The 16894-nt window shown below is 32.6% G+C and overlaps 1 protein-coding gene across 1 annotated transcript in view; it reads right to left on the bottom strand.

Moving 5' to 3' along the window:
- CCDC178 (coiled-coil domain containing 178) overlaps positions 1-16352 on the bottom strand; it is a gene marked incomplete at its 5' end in the record, with an annotated part of 178331 nt that extends 161979 nt beyond the window's left edge. The window contains 5 exons of the mRNA XM_084510917.1: positions 4414-4614; positions 5993-6075; positions 7799-7833; positions 9840-9967; positions 16235-16352. Of these exons, the coding sequence (XP_084367043.1) occupies positions 4414-4614; positions 5993-6075; positions 7799-7833; positions 9840-9967; positions 16235-16352 (565 nt within the window). The remainder of the gene's footprint in view (positions 1-4413; positions 4615-5992; positions 6076-7798; positions 7834-9839; positions 9968-16234) is intronic.
- Between the last annotated feature and the right edge of the window lie 542 nt (positions 16353-16894).

The raw sequence follows: 16894 nt of genomic DNA, 5'->3' as shown, positions 1-16894 counted from the left end.
TCAAATCCTGAAATACTGTGCTAGAGAATGAAGCTCTATCATTGACCTTATCTTCTTGAAGCTTTTTTTGCTTCTATAATTTTGACCTTTCGATTGCCACAGGATTTTCTCCTGCAAGCAGTTTCTAACCTCCCCATGAATGAATTTTAATTCTGGTTCTTTATTCAATCTCTTCTTTTGTTTTCAGGATGTTATAAATCGCCCTTTAGAGGCAACTGATTAAAAAAGAAAAAGAAAAAAAAAAAATCTCTGCAAACTGGTAAAACCTTAACATGTTTCTTGTTTCCAATTAGAGTTAGTTATTGGCTAAAATAAATAAATAAATAAGAAAATAAATATAAAACAAAAAATTATTCTCACATATTTTCAGGGATCTATCTGTCCAATTTCACGTTTTGTCTTTCTAGGGAAAAAAAAAAAAAAAAAAAAAAAAGTATATGTTTGGGACTAAACAAGTACTGGCTTGCATTCATTATGCACTCATTTTCATGCAGTGTTTATCCATCAATAAACACAGTTATGAAAGACTCTTGCTCTATAACCATACCCTGGATTGTGAGGGAGGTATTTGTCAAAATCTTAGGAGGATGTGCACCAGAGTATGTGCCTTAGTACTGACTATGATTTCACATCCAGGAACCTAGTATTACAAATTATGCCACTTCTTTTCCTCTCCATCTTCATATCTCTTGTGGCACCTGATACCATTCTGAAAATGATGGGAAGATTGTAGAGAAACCACTGCTATGCTTTTCAAATTAGTGTCTGGGAATATTAACAGGTGTCCCACCACCTCTAATTTTAGTGCAGCAGCACAGTAACAAACAGATGTAATGGAATACCATGATGGTTCAGAGCCTGTATTTTCCTCTTCTACGACTTACTTAAACAAGACAGTAAAAAGTAGTCAAAAACACAACTGGGAAGACTGGACTTACATTCTCTGAGGCCTTTTTCTTGGAATAGTTATAAATATTGCTCTACTGTTCTCAGTGTAAGAAAAGCACTGTAGACTGAAAGGATAAGATGAAGCTCTATAGAGCTAAAATGGTTACAAATCACATGAAAATCAGTTGAGTGAAGACACATTGACCACTGCATCTCTAACGCCAAGAACCTAGATTTTGTCAGAACTCAACAGTTTTCATTATGAAAATAAAAGATAATTTGCCAGCCAAAAAATAGGCATTAACATAGAAAGTTTAAAGTCTCATTTCCTATTTTTAAGGTCCTTACTATTGTTTGCTGCTGTGGTATATTTTGTTAGACATCTGGATATAAAAATAATAAACTACCCCCACAGCACCTACAGGATAACCTGAGGCATTTCTGTAAAAAGGAATTGGGAGATTTATAGCTATCAACTGGAAGACTTAAGAGAATTGTGCAGTACCTTCACATAATGTGATGTGTTGCGAATGTAAAGGAACTAAGAACAGGACCCTAAAATCAGAAATAAAGATACTATACTTCCAAGGCAGATTTGGCAGCCTCCAAGATACCCACTACTCACCGATAATAAACAAACATGGTATCTTGAAATATTATGGTGATATATTGTAGAAAAAGCTGAGAAGTTTGATGGTTTGATGTTGTTCTTGCTTATTCCCTGGCTATAGGAATATAAACTATACATATATATCTATATATGTAAATATATAGATATGAATAGAAAGTTAGAAATATGAACTATTTAGAAAAAAAAGGGGGTGTGTGTTAAAATAAATAGTCAAAATGGTCAAATAGGTATGTGGGTTTCCAGCCACAATTTTGATTTACTGATTTTACAGATATTGTGCATTCTTATCCTTGGGCATTAAAGGGGAGGACCATCCTGTCCACATGATCTCTTGGTGTACTTTGGCACACACCTGCCATTTCCACTATTGTGAAACTTTACTTTTTACTAATGAAACACATATCATTCCCTTCATTTTTTTATTTTTTTTTGTGAATTTTTACTAATATTAGACAAGAATAATTAAGACTTCCTTATAAGTAAACAGCCTATTTTATTCAATAACGACATTGCAAAACAAAGCCAAGCAACTCAAACCAATAAGGCTAAGAGGAATACAAAGGAAAAAAAGTTTAGAGATTTTAGAGTCCATAACCATGGGTTCACTACCATGATGACATACATACCCTTCTTCCCAAGAAAAAATAAAGAATTTGGTGGAATTTGGTGGTTAACCTAATATGACACTACTCAGGTATACTACATCAAAAATTTTGCTCACCAATATTTGCCATTCTCTCTTGGCACTGAATAGCTTGAAATATACAGACAAATGGTATTACCAGAACAACCACTTGAGCAGTTTTTTCATCATAATTAACGGACTTTCTAAATTCAGCGCAGGAAAACAAATTCTAAAAGGAAAAGTAATCCACCACTATGGAATGTGTTCTCCAAGACAGCCAGTCATCTTTTTTTCTTTTTTTTTTTTTTTTTTTTTTTTTACATCTGTTGACTGCCCTATCATCAACATCTCTGTTAGAAAAAGACTCCTCTAAATGAAGTAGAAAATTAATTATGTTGGATCCTGCATTAAACTGACTTCTGTAAGCTTCTTCAGAGCTTCCATTCTTCTCCAGCAAACTCCTTCAGTTTGACAACATGAATATGAAATCATTAAACATGTCCTCTAGTGTTCATTTTCTTTAAGCCATTAAGACTGACATGCACCTGAGGCTGTTGCTTGTGTCCATACAGGTCTGAAACTCCAAAGTGTCAACTACAGAAGGCAGACAAGTAACAATTTTTCACAGAAGCTTTGTTTCAAAACTTTTTTTTTCTTTTCTTCTTTTGCTTGGCTATTCTGGAGTATTGTGCAGTTAAGTTTCTTTACAGTCTCAGAGGCCAGGAGCTAGCTGTCATTTGAAGCTCTCCTTAATACTCACTCTCAAAAAGATTCATTAAAACTTGGACTTTGATAAAAAAATCAGGGCTCTGGTAGACTGCACTGTGACTTACACGCTGTTTGTTGCCATGTTTTGTTTCTTTAAACACTGGGATGGAAGGTATTTGAGTCTCTTAACATCTTAAACTGGGCAGAATATCTGTTTCACAAGGCATACAAGAGAAGAACAAGCCTTGGTAGTTCCTAAGTAGTTCTTTGGTAGTTCCTAGTTGGAACAAGCATAGGTAGTTCCTAACAATGGTCTAGTACAGCAAGTGCCTCATTATTGGTAAAAAGTTTAAATTATTCAGAAACTGAACTGTAATGCCAGTAAGAGCTCTCAAAATTATTTTCCTTTTTCCTACAAACACCTAATGTGATTTGATAAATAGCTGTGTGAGATTCTTTAAAGTACCTTGATCATATTTGCACTAAAGACTAACATTAACATTGATAAAAAAAAGAAAAAAAAATGTTATTGCAGAACCATACATACCTTTTCAAGAAAAAACAGTAATAAACATGGTCAAAGAATAGAGAACAGATCACAGTACTCAGAAAGAAAGATCAGGGAATAAGTCTCAAGAGCAAAGAGATAGTAACCTTAAAAAAAAGCAAGTGATCACAACTAAAAAGAAGTGATTTTAAGACTGCTGTCATCATTTTTCAGTATTAAGAACACATACACACAAAAGCTGTAATAGTTAAGTGAGAATTTGGAAAGAGTAATCCACCCCCAATCATAGCATCTACGACTGTCAATGAATATGAATGGCTTTTGACATGATACAGCACTGATAATGCTAATGCATGTTTATAATTTTCCTCTAGATATACGTTTTCTCCCAAGCAACAGGCTATAAGTCTAGGTTCAAATGCTACCTGTTTCCCAGTATGCCTTGTAAGTCAGAAGACAACAACAGCTGCAAAGTAACTGCTTTTTTTTTTTTCCTTTTCTTTTTTAATTCTATAGTGTAGATGTCAGTTAATCACAGAATACCTTAGAATGTCCATAGAGTCTGAGATTTCAAGGAGACCTATTGATGGTTACATCAAACCATTCATGTAAATATGTTATGCAAATTTATCACATTTTATTTTTAAAAAAAAAACCAAACCTATCTTTTTAATTTATGGTTTAATATACAGTTTAACACATTGCATGATTTTGTAATTCTGCTTAAACTTCTCATTCCCTGCCACAAGCTAAGTATCTCTCATAATCTTCAGTGTCTTGTTTATTCTTAAGCTATTTCTCAAACAATGTTAACTATTCTGTTAATGTACATTATGTGTTGTTGTTGTCTTGTTTTTTTTTTTTTTTTTTTTTTTTTGTTTTGTTTTTTTTTTTGGTTTGTTTCTTTCTTTTTTCCCATGGATACATATTCAAGCATACCAAATTCAGAAGTATAAATATTGTAGTTCTATTACACTAAACACAACTATAGTCATAATTCTTATTCTTGGTAACGTACTTGGTAACAAATATTCTTAGTTTCAATACTGATACCTTTTTGCACAGCTGCAGGGAGCTGCTGCAGCCTCCAGAGTGACATACGATCTATTTCCATGCCAAGCTTTTTCCTTCTCTGTCTCTCTCTCTCCAAAGCTTTTTCTGCCTCCTCACGATCGGCCTCCAGTCGCTTAATTAGCTCAGTAACTTCCAGTAGCAAAGCCTCTGTTTTGCGCTTCAAGGTTAATGTCTTGCTGTCTTTAAAAATACATTAAAAATTATTTTCTTAATGAAAGCTTAGTCATATGCTTTTAATTCCAGCTTCATTCTCAACACAAAGTTGGCCTATCCACATGTATCATGGTAAGCACGATTAGTTACATTGCTTTTAAAAAATACATTATAATTACTTCTTATGAAAGCTTAAAAATATATTCAATTCCAGCTTCATTCTCAATAGAAAGCTAGCGTCAAGGCAAGCACAATTAGTTGCAAATAAAACTTGCAAGTTCAGTAGCATTTTCCTCCAGCTTAAGTCAAATGCAAAGTACAACAAAAATACATTAATAAAGATGGTACCAAATTTTCATTTTTGCCATGTTGCTTGGGTCAGTAATCAAGTTCCTAATTATCTCAATTTTTAAAGAATACCTGTTTTGCTTTATTTTATTTTATTTTATTTTATTTTATTTTATTTTATTTTATTTTATTTTATTTTATTTTATTTTCCCCAGGAAGTATCAAAGTCTTCAGATTTCTAACCATATTCAGTGTAATATCTCAAAAGCAAACAACAAACAAATGTTGGGTCATCAACATCTTATTTTGTGAAATGTGGCTATCAAGAATGCCTGAGTTATTTGTTTCCATACAAGATTTTTTGAGGCCGTCTTCCATTATCCTGATCTAAAGAAGCTACAGAATTCAAGACCTTTACATTTAGATCCCACAGTCAATAATCATTAATTTCCCAAATTATTTTGATTAAAACTGTGAGCATTGAAAAAAAAAAAAAAAAAAAAAAAAAAGATAACTACTTAAGCTACTTTCACTGGAAAGAACTTTTGGCTTTGCTGGCATCAACAAAAATGTTATCACACAATTTACTGCAGACAGGATTGCCTCAGGCTAGCAGTAATTAAAATGTAGTGTGGCTTAAAAAGTGCACATAATCTCTCTAATACTTAAAATAATTTTAAAAAGTATAATCTGAATAAAGAAGCAAATTGTAAAAAATAGAACTCTGTCTCAGGAGTATATTATGAAAACCCTGCAACATTGGTGCAGATATTTGTTTTACTGAAATTAAATGGAAAAAAAAATCTAGATTTTCCAGCAACCAGTGTAACTAGTTTTACTGGTTCAACTCCTACATGTGTTAAAATGCAGTATGAATCTAAATACAGAAATGTAAATTACTGTCTTGCAAATAGGATGATTTAATAGTACTTAATATAACATTTTAAATATATGTCTTTCAGCTTGACAGAGAATACACAGACAGATTTCAAAGGACACACTCACCACTTACATAAGATATACCAAGTAATTAACAACTATTATTAAATGCAAAGCATATATTAAATGAGGGTAAGTAACTATAACCACTCAGACTGAGTACTATAAAACATTTTACCTTCACAAGATACATTAGCTTCTTGAAAATCGAATGACAAACAGATATCTTCATTAGAATCAGCACTGACCTGTTTTGTTATCCTGTGGATAAAACCCACTGTCACTAAAATTGTAGACTGAATTTAAATTAACACTGTTACATAAATATTATTTTCACTAAGTCAAAAGTGTATCTTTTCAGTCTTATATATTTAAACATTGGTTTAGGTGAACGGAATAATTGCTAAAAAAACACTGCAAGTCATACAGAAGAATTCTTAATTGTACAATTCCCATATAAACTCTTTTCTCACATTTCTTTACAGAAATACAAGAAAGAGATTTCTTTAACATCTGAAACTGTTGTGAGAAACTGTTCTGGAAAAGTTGTTACTCTTTCCAAGCCCTGAACTTGGTGGAGCAATATATACTTTCCAAACTCTTCTAAACAGCAGAAGCATTGAGGGTCACTATGAGACACAGATATATTTTACACTGCAAGTTAGATGTAGTTTCACTTTTATCAGTTTAAGGTAAGTCATCACTGAAGGGTCACAATGAAAAGTATTAAAGATTTTTTAGAGATACAAAGTTCTTCATCAGTTTCCAACAGACAAGCTTTTGAAATCCTGGGAGACTCAAAAGCAGAAAAGAGGAGGGCATTGTTAAAATGAGATCAGGACAAGTTTAACCCACAAGTGACAGAGGGAAAGAAATAACTGAAACAGACAAATTAGAACACAAGCGAACCACAGCTCTCATGTGACCTCACGAGGCTCATTAGCCTGCTGGAGTTTAGAAGAAAGAGAATGAAAGATAACCACCACCCATTTATGCCCACGTGTGCAGGTTAAAGAGCACATACAGGTCTGTCACATGCACCTAAGACAAAAATGAAATCTGTTTTCATGGTACATTGCGCATACATGCATAAAGTGAAAGTGCAGAGTTGAAAGCACTCCACTGAAATTTGGGGTTTCTATGAAGAAAAAAAAATAAAATAAAATCTGATGTCAAAAATAGAACTAAAGCCTCCCTAGATCAACAGAAAATGCATGTAAAGTACTGGGAAGAGAACAACAACAACAAAAAGATATTTGATAGGAAAACTTCTACTAGGTGATAGAAGAGATTTCAAATCAGATGCAGAAGCAGGAGTTCAATGAACAGGTTAAGTAGACTGACCACAAGGTAACTCAGTAGGCATATCTGACAGAGTGGAAATATACAGAGAAATGGAGTGTTCATTGAGCAAAACAGTCAGGACAACAAGCTGTGTGCATGAGACACTTTCTCCTCTTCAAACTCTTCTTTTTAACCTTTGTTATGAGAACTACATTATAAAGTAGCCTGCATCATGAATAATACAATTTAAAGTCACACAGTCAGCTTTATTTTGGGTATCTTCTAACTTGAAGCAATGAGAGCTTAAAATAACGGCAATGAGCTGTATTTAAGTACCTAGGATTAGGCACAATTACAGAAGTACCAAAAACTGAACAACTCTTACCAACAGAAATTCATCATTTAGGTGGGTCCTGAGACATGAGATCACTTTGAAAATTAAACACTGAATAGGAGCGATATAAGAAATATTCCATAAATACTTTAGGGCTCCTGAAATAACCAGCTCCTGCAGGTACTAAGAATACTTTAGATAAGTTTTATGCAACAGAAGAACTTAGTAAAGTCTATAGTTCACAAAGCAGACTTTATAGTCAGACTAACTTCTCATCATTTAATTACCTGTTTTAATTATTAAAACAAATACATAATTTTGTATGATTCTGTGTGTTTCTTTGTATGATTTGTATACAATTCTTACCGTGGCATTTTTTCTTCCTTAAACACATGGTCATACTGCAAAAGTAAAATAAAAACTCCATCATACATCTCAGATAATACATACATTTCCTCTTTCCTAATAAAAAGGCCACCGCATTTTTTATCATAAGAAGATATAATCAGTGTACATACAGATGTATGTTTCTTACCATCTTAAAATAAATACAAAGTTTTTGAATTTTTAAAAACTGTGATCTCAAAAGGCTGGTAATAAAATATTTGCAGATAACAGTCATGTATTACTTAATTTTGTAATGTAATTTTTTAAAACTCATTTTATATTGTTAATACCATTGCTGCTCTTGTAACCTCCATACTTTGTTTTTAATCTCAAAAATATTGGAGAGTGTCTGTCTGAACTTTGTATACTTTTTCCTCATTAGGGTTATGTTTAGAACAGTAAAAAACTACTAGGCTGTTTGAGCCCAGCAATTTTATCACCTACATCATTAGATTGTTACAAAATCTTATTGCTACAATTACCATATTTGCAAATCATTCCCAGTTTCCAAGCACAGTTCAGGAACTGGAAAGAGTGAGAAACCAGTCCCCAAAGCAGTGTGCACACAGTTTATCCTGTTTTGCAGGGTACGAATTTAACAATAAGGACATGAGGTTTTCCATTTCAACTGGACACATTAGTGGTGATATTTAATTTACTATCAGAGATGTAAATAAATTCATATTTATCCTAGTAAAGTCAAAGGCTCTCTATATTTGTAGCAGTATATTAATTCCTGTAAATGTTCCCAATTTTGAATTTTAGAAGCATTCCTGAAATAGAGATACTGAAGCCACCCTGTCTTTTTTTCATCTTAAGTCATAGTTGTAACGATGTCACTGTCTAAAGGCCTTAAACTATTTTTAAGCTCTGTGTATTAAGTATGCTCACAAAGTTAGAAGAGATGTGTAAAACATGCACAAGACTGCATATATATTAATATGAACGAATATCTAGTGTTTATCCATCTAATTCATGTATATTAATGACAAAATTATAATACTACAATCATTTCACTGTTCTCACATCATTTTAAATACAGGTGAATGAGACAATATAAAATTTTCTACCTAAGTCTATGCTGTAAATTGAGATATTACTGTAGTTCATACACCTTGGATTCCTCTACTACCTATGCTGCAGTTGCAGAAATCTCCCTGAAGCATGTTTAACAATGTTTTTGGAAGATTAATGTAAGATAGTCTTCCTGATGTGCTGCTATGATGGCACTATGGTCGATACTCGAGCTAAATTATTTAAATATAACTTGTCTGCAAAAGTAGCAATCAGATCTTCTTACTGCAGTGTAGATATATACAGAATTTATTAACATTTGGAAAACACTCCTCCAGTAAAGTGAATTATTTAAATAATACTAATCATGTTCTCAAAGAAGTTAATGGGAAGATTTTACTATACTTTAAAACAGAATATATTGCACTTTTATTCATCTACCTACCCATTTGTAGTTCCCCCTTATTCTTGTTTCTAGTCACACAAAATCTGTATAGGCTATGAAAACATCATATATTGCTAGAAACAGAAACATAGTATTTTCAAATTCACAGCTCTGTTCACGGAACATAAGATTAAAGAATATTTAATCAAGGAATTTTTAAGTACTTTTTAGGAAAGAACATTGCTTACTATAAGTGACAGAAAATGTCACTTGATGGCACAGAGATCAGTCTGAGTATCTAGTCAAGACTAGTATCAAGAAATATTTTGCAGACTATCTACATCATCGAAACAACGATTCTGTGTGCATCCGAATTGTCATATATGAATTTACTAATATATATATGATATATTATATTAAGATGCTGTGAGACAGTTTGATTTGCCTAAACCATTAAGCAGATAACACATCATAACTAGTAATAAAAACATGCTGGGCACTGTTTTGGACCACACATACCAGCTGAAGTAACATTTTTAAATAGAAATCACCATAGTAATCTTACTTTAAAAATACTTGTTACACAAAAAAGCACTTGGACATTTTCAACCATAAATGTACCTGTTGAAAGCATTTATACAGCTTTACTTCCAACTCTTGAATGTGATAAATAGCTTTATTAATACATGGTAATGGAGTGTTTACAAAAGCACAGCTACGTTGCCTTATGGTGGTCCACTCGTTCTTACCTGGAGAAAGAAAGAAAATACAGAAGGTTGATAAACGTTACATGCAGGCAGATATCAGATTTTCTGATACATAATTTTTTTCCTTTACTTTGGGATTCGATAAACCTTGGTCTTGACATTGACTAGGAAAATGTAACAGCTGCATCTATTGCTATGCTGCACACTTTATGCAAAAAACATTGTTCCTTTTCAACACAATCTCAAAAATGAGGAGAGGAAGACTCAAAAATGAATGAAGAATATGAAGGAATAATTTCAAAAAGATGAGAAAAATGGATGAAGGTCAGAATACGGTTTGTTATAATTAATTTTATGTAATTAATCCCAAATTAATTGAATTTGATAATTTTAGGCTAGTCCTCAGTGAAGATTTTGTCCAACCAGAAAAAATACCAGAAACCAAAAAGGCAAAGCTGTCAGATACTAAAAAAAAAAAAAAAAAAAAAAAAAAAAGGTTTGAAGAGGCAAGCTTAGACTGCTACTTCCAGCCAGTGTTTGCTTCAACTTTTTGAAGGGATGAACTTCCAAAACAGTAGTTCTCATGTTGGGAAATTAAAGCTATATGGTATCTTATGAAAACATGCAGATTTAACAACTACATTTTCTTAAACTCTGCTAGCCTTATAATGACATAATTAAATTATACTGTGTCACACTATTAATGTTAACTAATTAATACACAGAATGGTAATCTGACTGCAGAGATCATTAATGAAAGGTGTCAGGAATCAGAACAAGACACTGAAAGCTAGCAGCTAATCTATGAAAAAAATATAAGCAGCTGTCCTACAAAGATGGAACATTAACCTAATTATGTTCAGGGGGACAAAATGCTATAAGGGCCTTGGAGATTAACCAAAAATAGCATTATTAATAATAGGGATTACACAGTAAAGTAGATAGATTTACAGACAACCTTCATATACAGTTTGTGGGTGGTTGTGTTTATTTATTTATTTATTTATTTACTTTTTAAGAATAAACTCTTAGTATCTTGATCTGCATCTTGTCTGTAGGTTACATAACATCCTTCTAACCTTACTCCTTTATGTAAAGAGCTTTACTGGAATGGAAAAGATGGTTTGAAAAATTTTATTTGAAAAGGAGCCCACTAAAACTAGTATTGAAAACAACCTCACAGGATCTCACTCTGCTTGTTTCTAGAGCCTTCACAGGATGCCTACTGTCCTAACAAAGCATATAAAGACTTTGGATCGTTCTTACACTCTGATCCACAACATACAAGTTCATGTTTCCAGATCAATATTACTTCAGTTTCACTTAGTTGTTTCTACTGCTATTGTTTTCACGTTTTACTAAATGAACATTAATATTGTTGTAAAAATTATTTATTTTCATACATCATTAATGTAACTAACAATAACTTAATTTAAACAAAATCTGGAACTTAAAAACAACATAATAAAAAGAGATTTTTTCTCTTACTTCTTTGGTTTTCCTTGGTAAATGCAAACATTTTTACGAGTCTTCTAAACCATTTGTAAAAACAAATTAGAAATACAACTCAGTAAGAAAGTGGAACCATTCACCATTTTCTTACAATCTAAAAAAAATAAATCTATATGATGTGAAATACAGCTAATTTTGCTTTTTCCAGACAGAAAAACTGAAGTATGAACGAGTGACATCAATGGCTGACACTCAGAACATACAAATGCATAATTGTTATGAAGGATTTTGAGCAGCATGACAGATAGCCTAGAAAGAGAACTAGCATTGCACACTATTAAAATACAAAATATAAAATAATTAATTATGTCTTAAATCTAAGCCCTTCTTTAAATTACTTGAAAACTGTTATAGAAGACATCTGACATACCGTGGGGTGCCTCACCACTGTCCTTAGAATAGGAAATCATCTGTGTTTCAAACATTATTGCTGGTAGTGCTTTGCAGCCTAATAATTAGAAAAATAATAATACATATATAGATAAATACACCTTTTAAACATTTATTTTCATCAGCACAAAATTCATCCTATCACTGACATATATCTGTAGTATTTTTAAAGGTTAGTAAATCTGCTTTCTCTTTTTCTACTAAGAGAGAGACAGCAATTAACCAGTTGGCATTACAAATTGCCCAGTGGAACCTACATAAGTAATGAAATTGTAATAAAATAAATAAATAAATAAATAAAAACAAGACAGGCAGATTTCAACCTATGTGGCCCAGCATTTTAAATTACATGATTTTTTTTGAATCCCACAACAGTAGAAATTAGCCCTAACTGGACAGATGTGTAGAGTGGATAACCTATGAGATGAATTTTCATTACAAAACTGTCAGTGGAAGTCCATAAACCTGTCAACTGAACCACTGCCCACTCAACGGATAGATAACACAGAACAAAACAATCTCTCTTGCATACAAAACGGTAGCTTTTTCCATTTCCTGAAACAATTATTGCCTGAATCAATTATTGGTGGGTCTCAACGTTACTTAAAGAAATATGCCAACTTGGCAAGCAAGAACTTTTAACTCAACGTGTGATAGGATGTCAGCTTCTTGGACTCAGCAAAGCAATACCTTAGCCTCCTACTGGCTTATCCTAACAGTCAGACCTGATGGGCCACACTAGCTCCAACAAGGAATACAAAAGATTCTTAAACTCTCAGAAAGTCAATGAAAATAAGTATCTACAGGCAGAATAGCTTTAGAGCAAGAAGAAAAGAGAAGAAAAACCATATATACAAAAGTATGAAATCCAGGAAAAAAAAAAAAAAAAAAAAAAAAAAAAAAGCTTAAGAAACAGTTCCAGTTCATCATTTCTTATAAATCCAGCAATGCATCAGGAAGGAGGTACAAAACAGACTATTATCTGATATACAAGTTAGAGATACCTACTATACAATCTGATATACACCTTGTTAGGAACAAGGTGTGAACATCATTTGCCTGATGCAGAATCATTCACATTATACAGAACACAAAAAACTCATTTCACTGTGCATGACAACCTGCTCAAACTATATTGGACAAATCCAGACTTGATGACAAAAGTCTTGTACCTGTCTGAGGCTTGGAAAAAAAAAATAGTCAGCACTTAGTTCACTCTATCTTTTGAAAATCTTAGCTTTGATATACATGTATATAAATACTATTTATGTTCATAGCTGTAGTTATAAATATACAGATGAACAAATTTCTTTGATACTATCCTACCTAGACCAGTAAGCCAAATCTAGTGAGTTAGCACTTTAATTCTGTAATATGTATCTCCAACTTCTAGGAAGTGTTATTCTGCACAAATAATTTTACAGCATTCAAACTGACTTTCTCACTCTGCCAAAGATAACCACTATGTTAAGCCACACTGCTAGAGCATACCTTTCAAAAGCCATTGTATGCTACTTCATAAAGGAGTAAGAAAAACAAGCATTGTGAATGTTTCGTCAGGTATGTATATAAACTTATTAAAAATATATATCAGATATATTATTAAATATGACTAAAGCTAAATTAAAAATACAACTCTTAAATTATTTTCTAGGTACTTTAATAGAAATAATTGGTCATCTGCTAAAAACAAATGTTTAATGACAACATCTCAAATAGAAAGATGAGGAACTAACAACTCTGTTAAAAGTAAAACTATTAACAAATGTTTTTCTATGAAAGAGATTAGACTCCACACGTTAAAATTACTGTCCATGTAACATAAATTACTACTACTATTTCTCATCATAAAACCATTCCCCAGGAAGAGTCTGGGGACATTCATAAATACTCCATAAATAGCCTATTCCATATGAACCTTTCTCTCATCAACTCCGATACTTACCTCTTCACCAAAACTCTCATTCATCATTAAGCAAACTATGTGCAAATTGAAATTATCTATCTCATAAGACTAACAGGTATGGCCAAATTACAGGAGAAATTTGTTAGAAGTGTTTTTGCTGATTCCTGTTTCATTGTGGCCATGCCATTGGTCTCGGAATTTTTTCTCCTTCCCCCAAATGCAGTTAGCATAAATAAAAATTATGAACTAATACATAGTTTAAAGGAGCTAACACTCCGTGAACAATCTTCATTTTATCCTATCATTTCCTGACCTCCAAGTGCTTGCTTTCTGCAAATACAGCATTTTATCATTTGGTGTTAGGGTGCTAGGACCTCTTGCACAATTTCTGCTTGTCCTCAAGCGATGCAGTGAATCATTTTAATCACTGAAATGTAGCCCAGGTTTACTTCAGAATATGCAAAAAATGATTAATATCCCTAGGATTATTCCCTCAAGCTACATTTAGTGTGGTATTTCAAAATAGTACACAGTGTTGTTTAAATAGCAGTTTGCAACATTAAAATGTTTTATAGTGATACCAAAGTCTCACTCTTGAAAACAAGACGTCATGCACAATCTTGTAGGCAGTCTAATATAAACTATACTAACAATACTAACATATACAACAATACTAACAAAAGGAATAACAAAAATCAGAATTATTTCATTCACAGAAACAAGATCTCTGTAAAAGAAAGTGTCCCTCATACTAGCCACTACATGCTTTAAGAAGGGACATAAAATCAATAAAGTACTCTCACAAACTTCTACTGGTGTCCACAACTATATATTCTGTATCTGAGATCTTACCACTATCCAAAAATATCCAAATACTTTTGATAGTTCTGTATCAAAATCATTTTGAATTTTTGTCCAGTATTCCACTATTCTTAGGGTTCACTGCAACTATATAGTCTGCAATGGAAGTGAACTTAATTCCTATTCTTTTGGAATAAAAGGCCTTAGTGTAAATATGAACTCTAAAATAAAAACCAGACAATTAAACAAGTTGAAAAACAACTGGAAATCTCTAAGAGGTAAGGGTATTAAATCCATGTGCTTTGTGCCACAGTCTTGAATGATGCACTTTGTCATTATATATTCTCGAGTTCCACCTCTGTGACATGAATCAGAAAAGAGGAATTACTCTCCTATCAAGCAGCATTGAGAAAATAAATGCCTTAAGAGCTTCTCACATTCTGTGACATGGATTCTCACAAAATGCAACTACCTTTGACTAAAGGCACTACCTAATTTGTTATTTCAATGTTCCTCCTCACACATTCTAAGGCCAGAAATGAAACAACAGAATTATTAATCTCTTCCTTATTCCTGGAAGGTCAAAGAGACCTGACAGTTGTAGGAACAATCTCTCTGCTCAAGCAAAAAACTAATTCAATTCAATTGTTAGAAATAAGCATCCGAAATTCCATTACCAGAAAAATCATCCAAATATGTTTTAAAGATGATTACTACCCACGTTCATGTTACTAAGCGTGTTAGTTATTTGATCCATCCCCATATCCATAATTAAAATATCACGTACTATAGCACAATATTTTTGAAAAGATTATTAAACCTTAAACCTAGCATTTTCTTCTGTTGTATACATCTAAATGAAATACAGTGAATATTGGTTACCATAGTAACCACAGAACTGAAGAAATTTAGTTTTGGCATAATTGCCTCATATGTTCATACAAATCACATCTCCTATTCTGAGCATTAGATATGTAGACATTTTTGAATTTCATTTTTTTTAAAAATAGAGTAATGAAGGAGCAACAAAAAAAAAAAATTGATCAAATATTTACAGATCTTGCATTTTATCAAACCATTAAGTACTGCTTATCTTTTTACTTACTTATAATTAAGCCAGTTCTGTTGTTGCTATTAGATTCAAAATACTATTTTATAATAATACATAAATAGTCAAACATCCAGAAATGGCTAGAGAAATTTCAGAAGAAAAAAAAAACAAACAAACAAGCAACAAAAAGAAACAGCCTGTGACAAACTTATTTTATTTCTTTTCACTTGCAATGAGGTTCACGTTGAATAAGGATGAATTTGCTTGTTTCTTTAGTTTCAGGAAATAGTAGAAAAGGAAAAAGTGCTCCAGGCATGCTGACACTTAGTCTTACAACAGACTAATTGTCTCAACAATATTAAAAAACATGCATTCAGCAGGAACAAGTTAACTCAATTCAACCAGCTGGTGAATTAGCTACAAACTCCTCTTTACTTCCTTATCAGCTCTCAGAATGAATGAATCATAAGCATCTAAAAACAAACAAACAAAAAAAAAAAAATCAAACCACCACAACCTTGCCAGTCAGATGAGCAGGACAATTGTATGTTTTTATTTCAACACTAGAACTCTTCTGTTCTTTCCGATTCCTAGCTTTGTTTGCTCAGTAACTTCTGCACTGGCTGTTTCAGAGCTGCCTTATACTTACCAAGTTCATTGCCGTGAATACATTTCATTTCAAACACTGGAATTTCAGAAAGAGTTTGGCAATACCGAACAGATAAACAGGCAAATAGATCTTGCTTAAAAACAAACATAGACATCATCTCTAGTCAAAAACTTTAATTCTTGGTGACTTAAAGCATTTTCTCAATCTGTTAAACCCTGCACAAGAATCTGTAGTTATCAGTGCTGCAACAAAGGGACCCAAAGAAAAAGTCCAAGAATTTCTTTAGCATGTGCTGTCATGCTCCTAGCCTGAACTATGAACAATATAGTTTTGGTCTACTTTGCCTCCTCAGACCTCCCTGGTATCTTAAAAGATCATTAAAAGATTAGTGGGTCAAGGGACTGATGGAACTGATCCAGTCAAATTTGGAAGGATATAATAGGTTCTCAAAAAAAAAAAAAAAAAAAAAAAAAAAGGATAAGAGATGAATGAAAGATCATTTTAGTATTTAGAAATGGTTACTATTTAATACCTAATGGGCTCTCTGATGTTGCAAAGAACAGAAAAAAAGCCACAAAAAACATTTTACAGCTCAGAAAAGCCAGCAGTTCCCATAACCATTAGACTCAATAATAAAGCCTGGTTTCCCCTGGAATTTTGTGCAACATTCCCTCAAAGATCCACAGCAGTTTCAACTGA

Source organism: Aythya ferina (assembly GCF_964211825.1).
Source record: "Aythya ferina genome assembly, chromosome: 2".
Lineage (NCBI taxonomy): Eukaryota > Metazoa > Chordata > Aves > Anseriformes > Anatidae > Aythya > Aythya ferina.
This window is presented reverse-complemented; position numbering and strand designations above follow the sequence as displayed.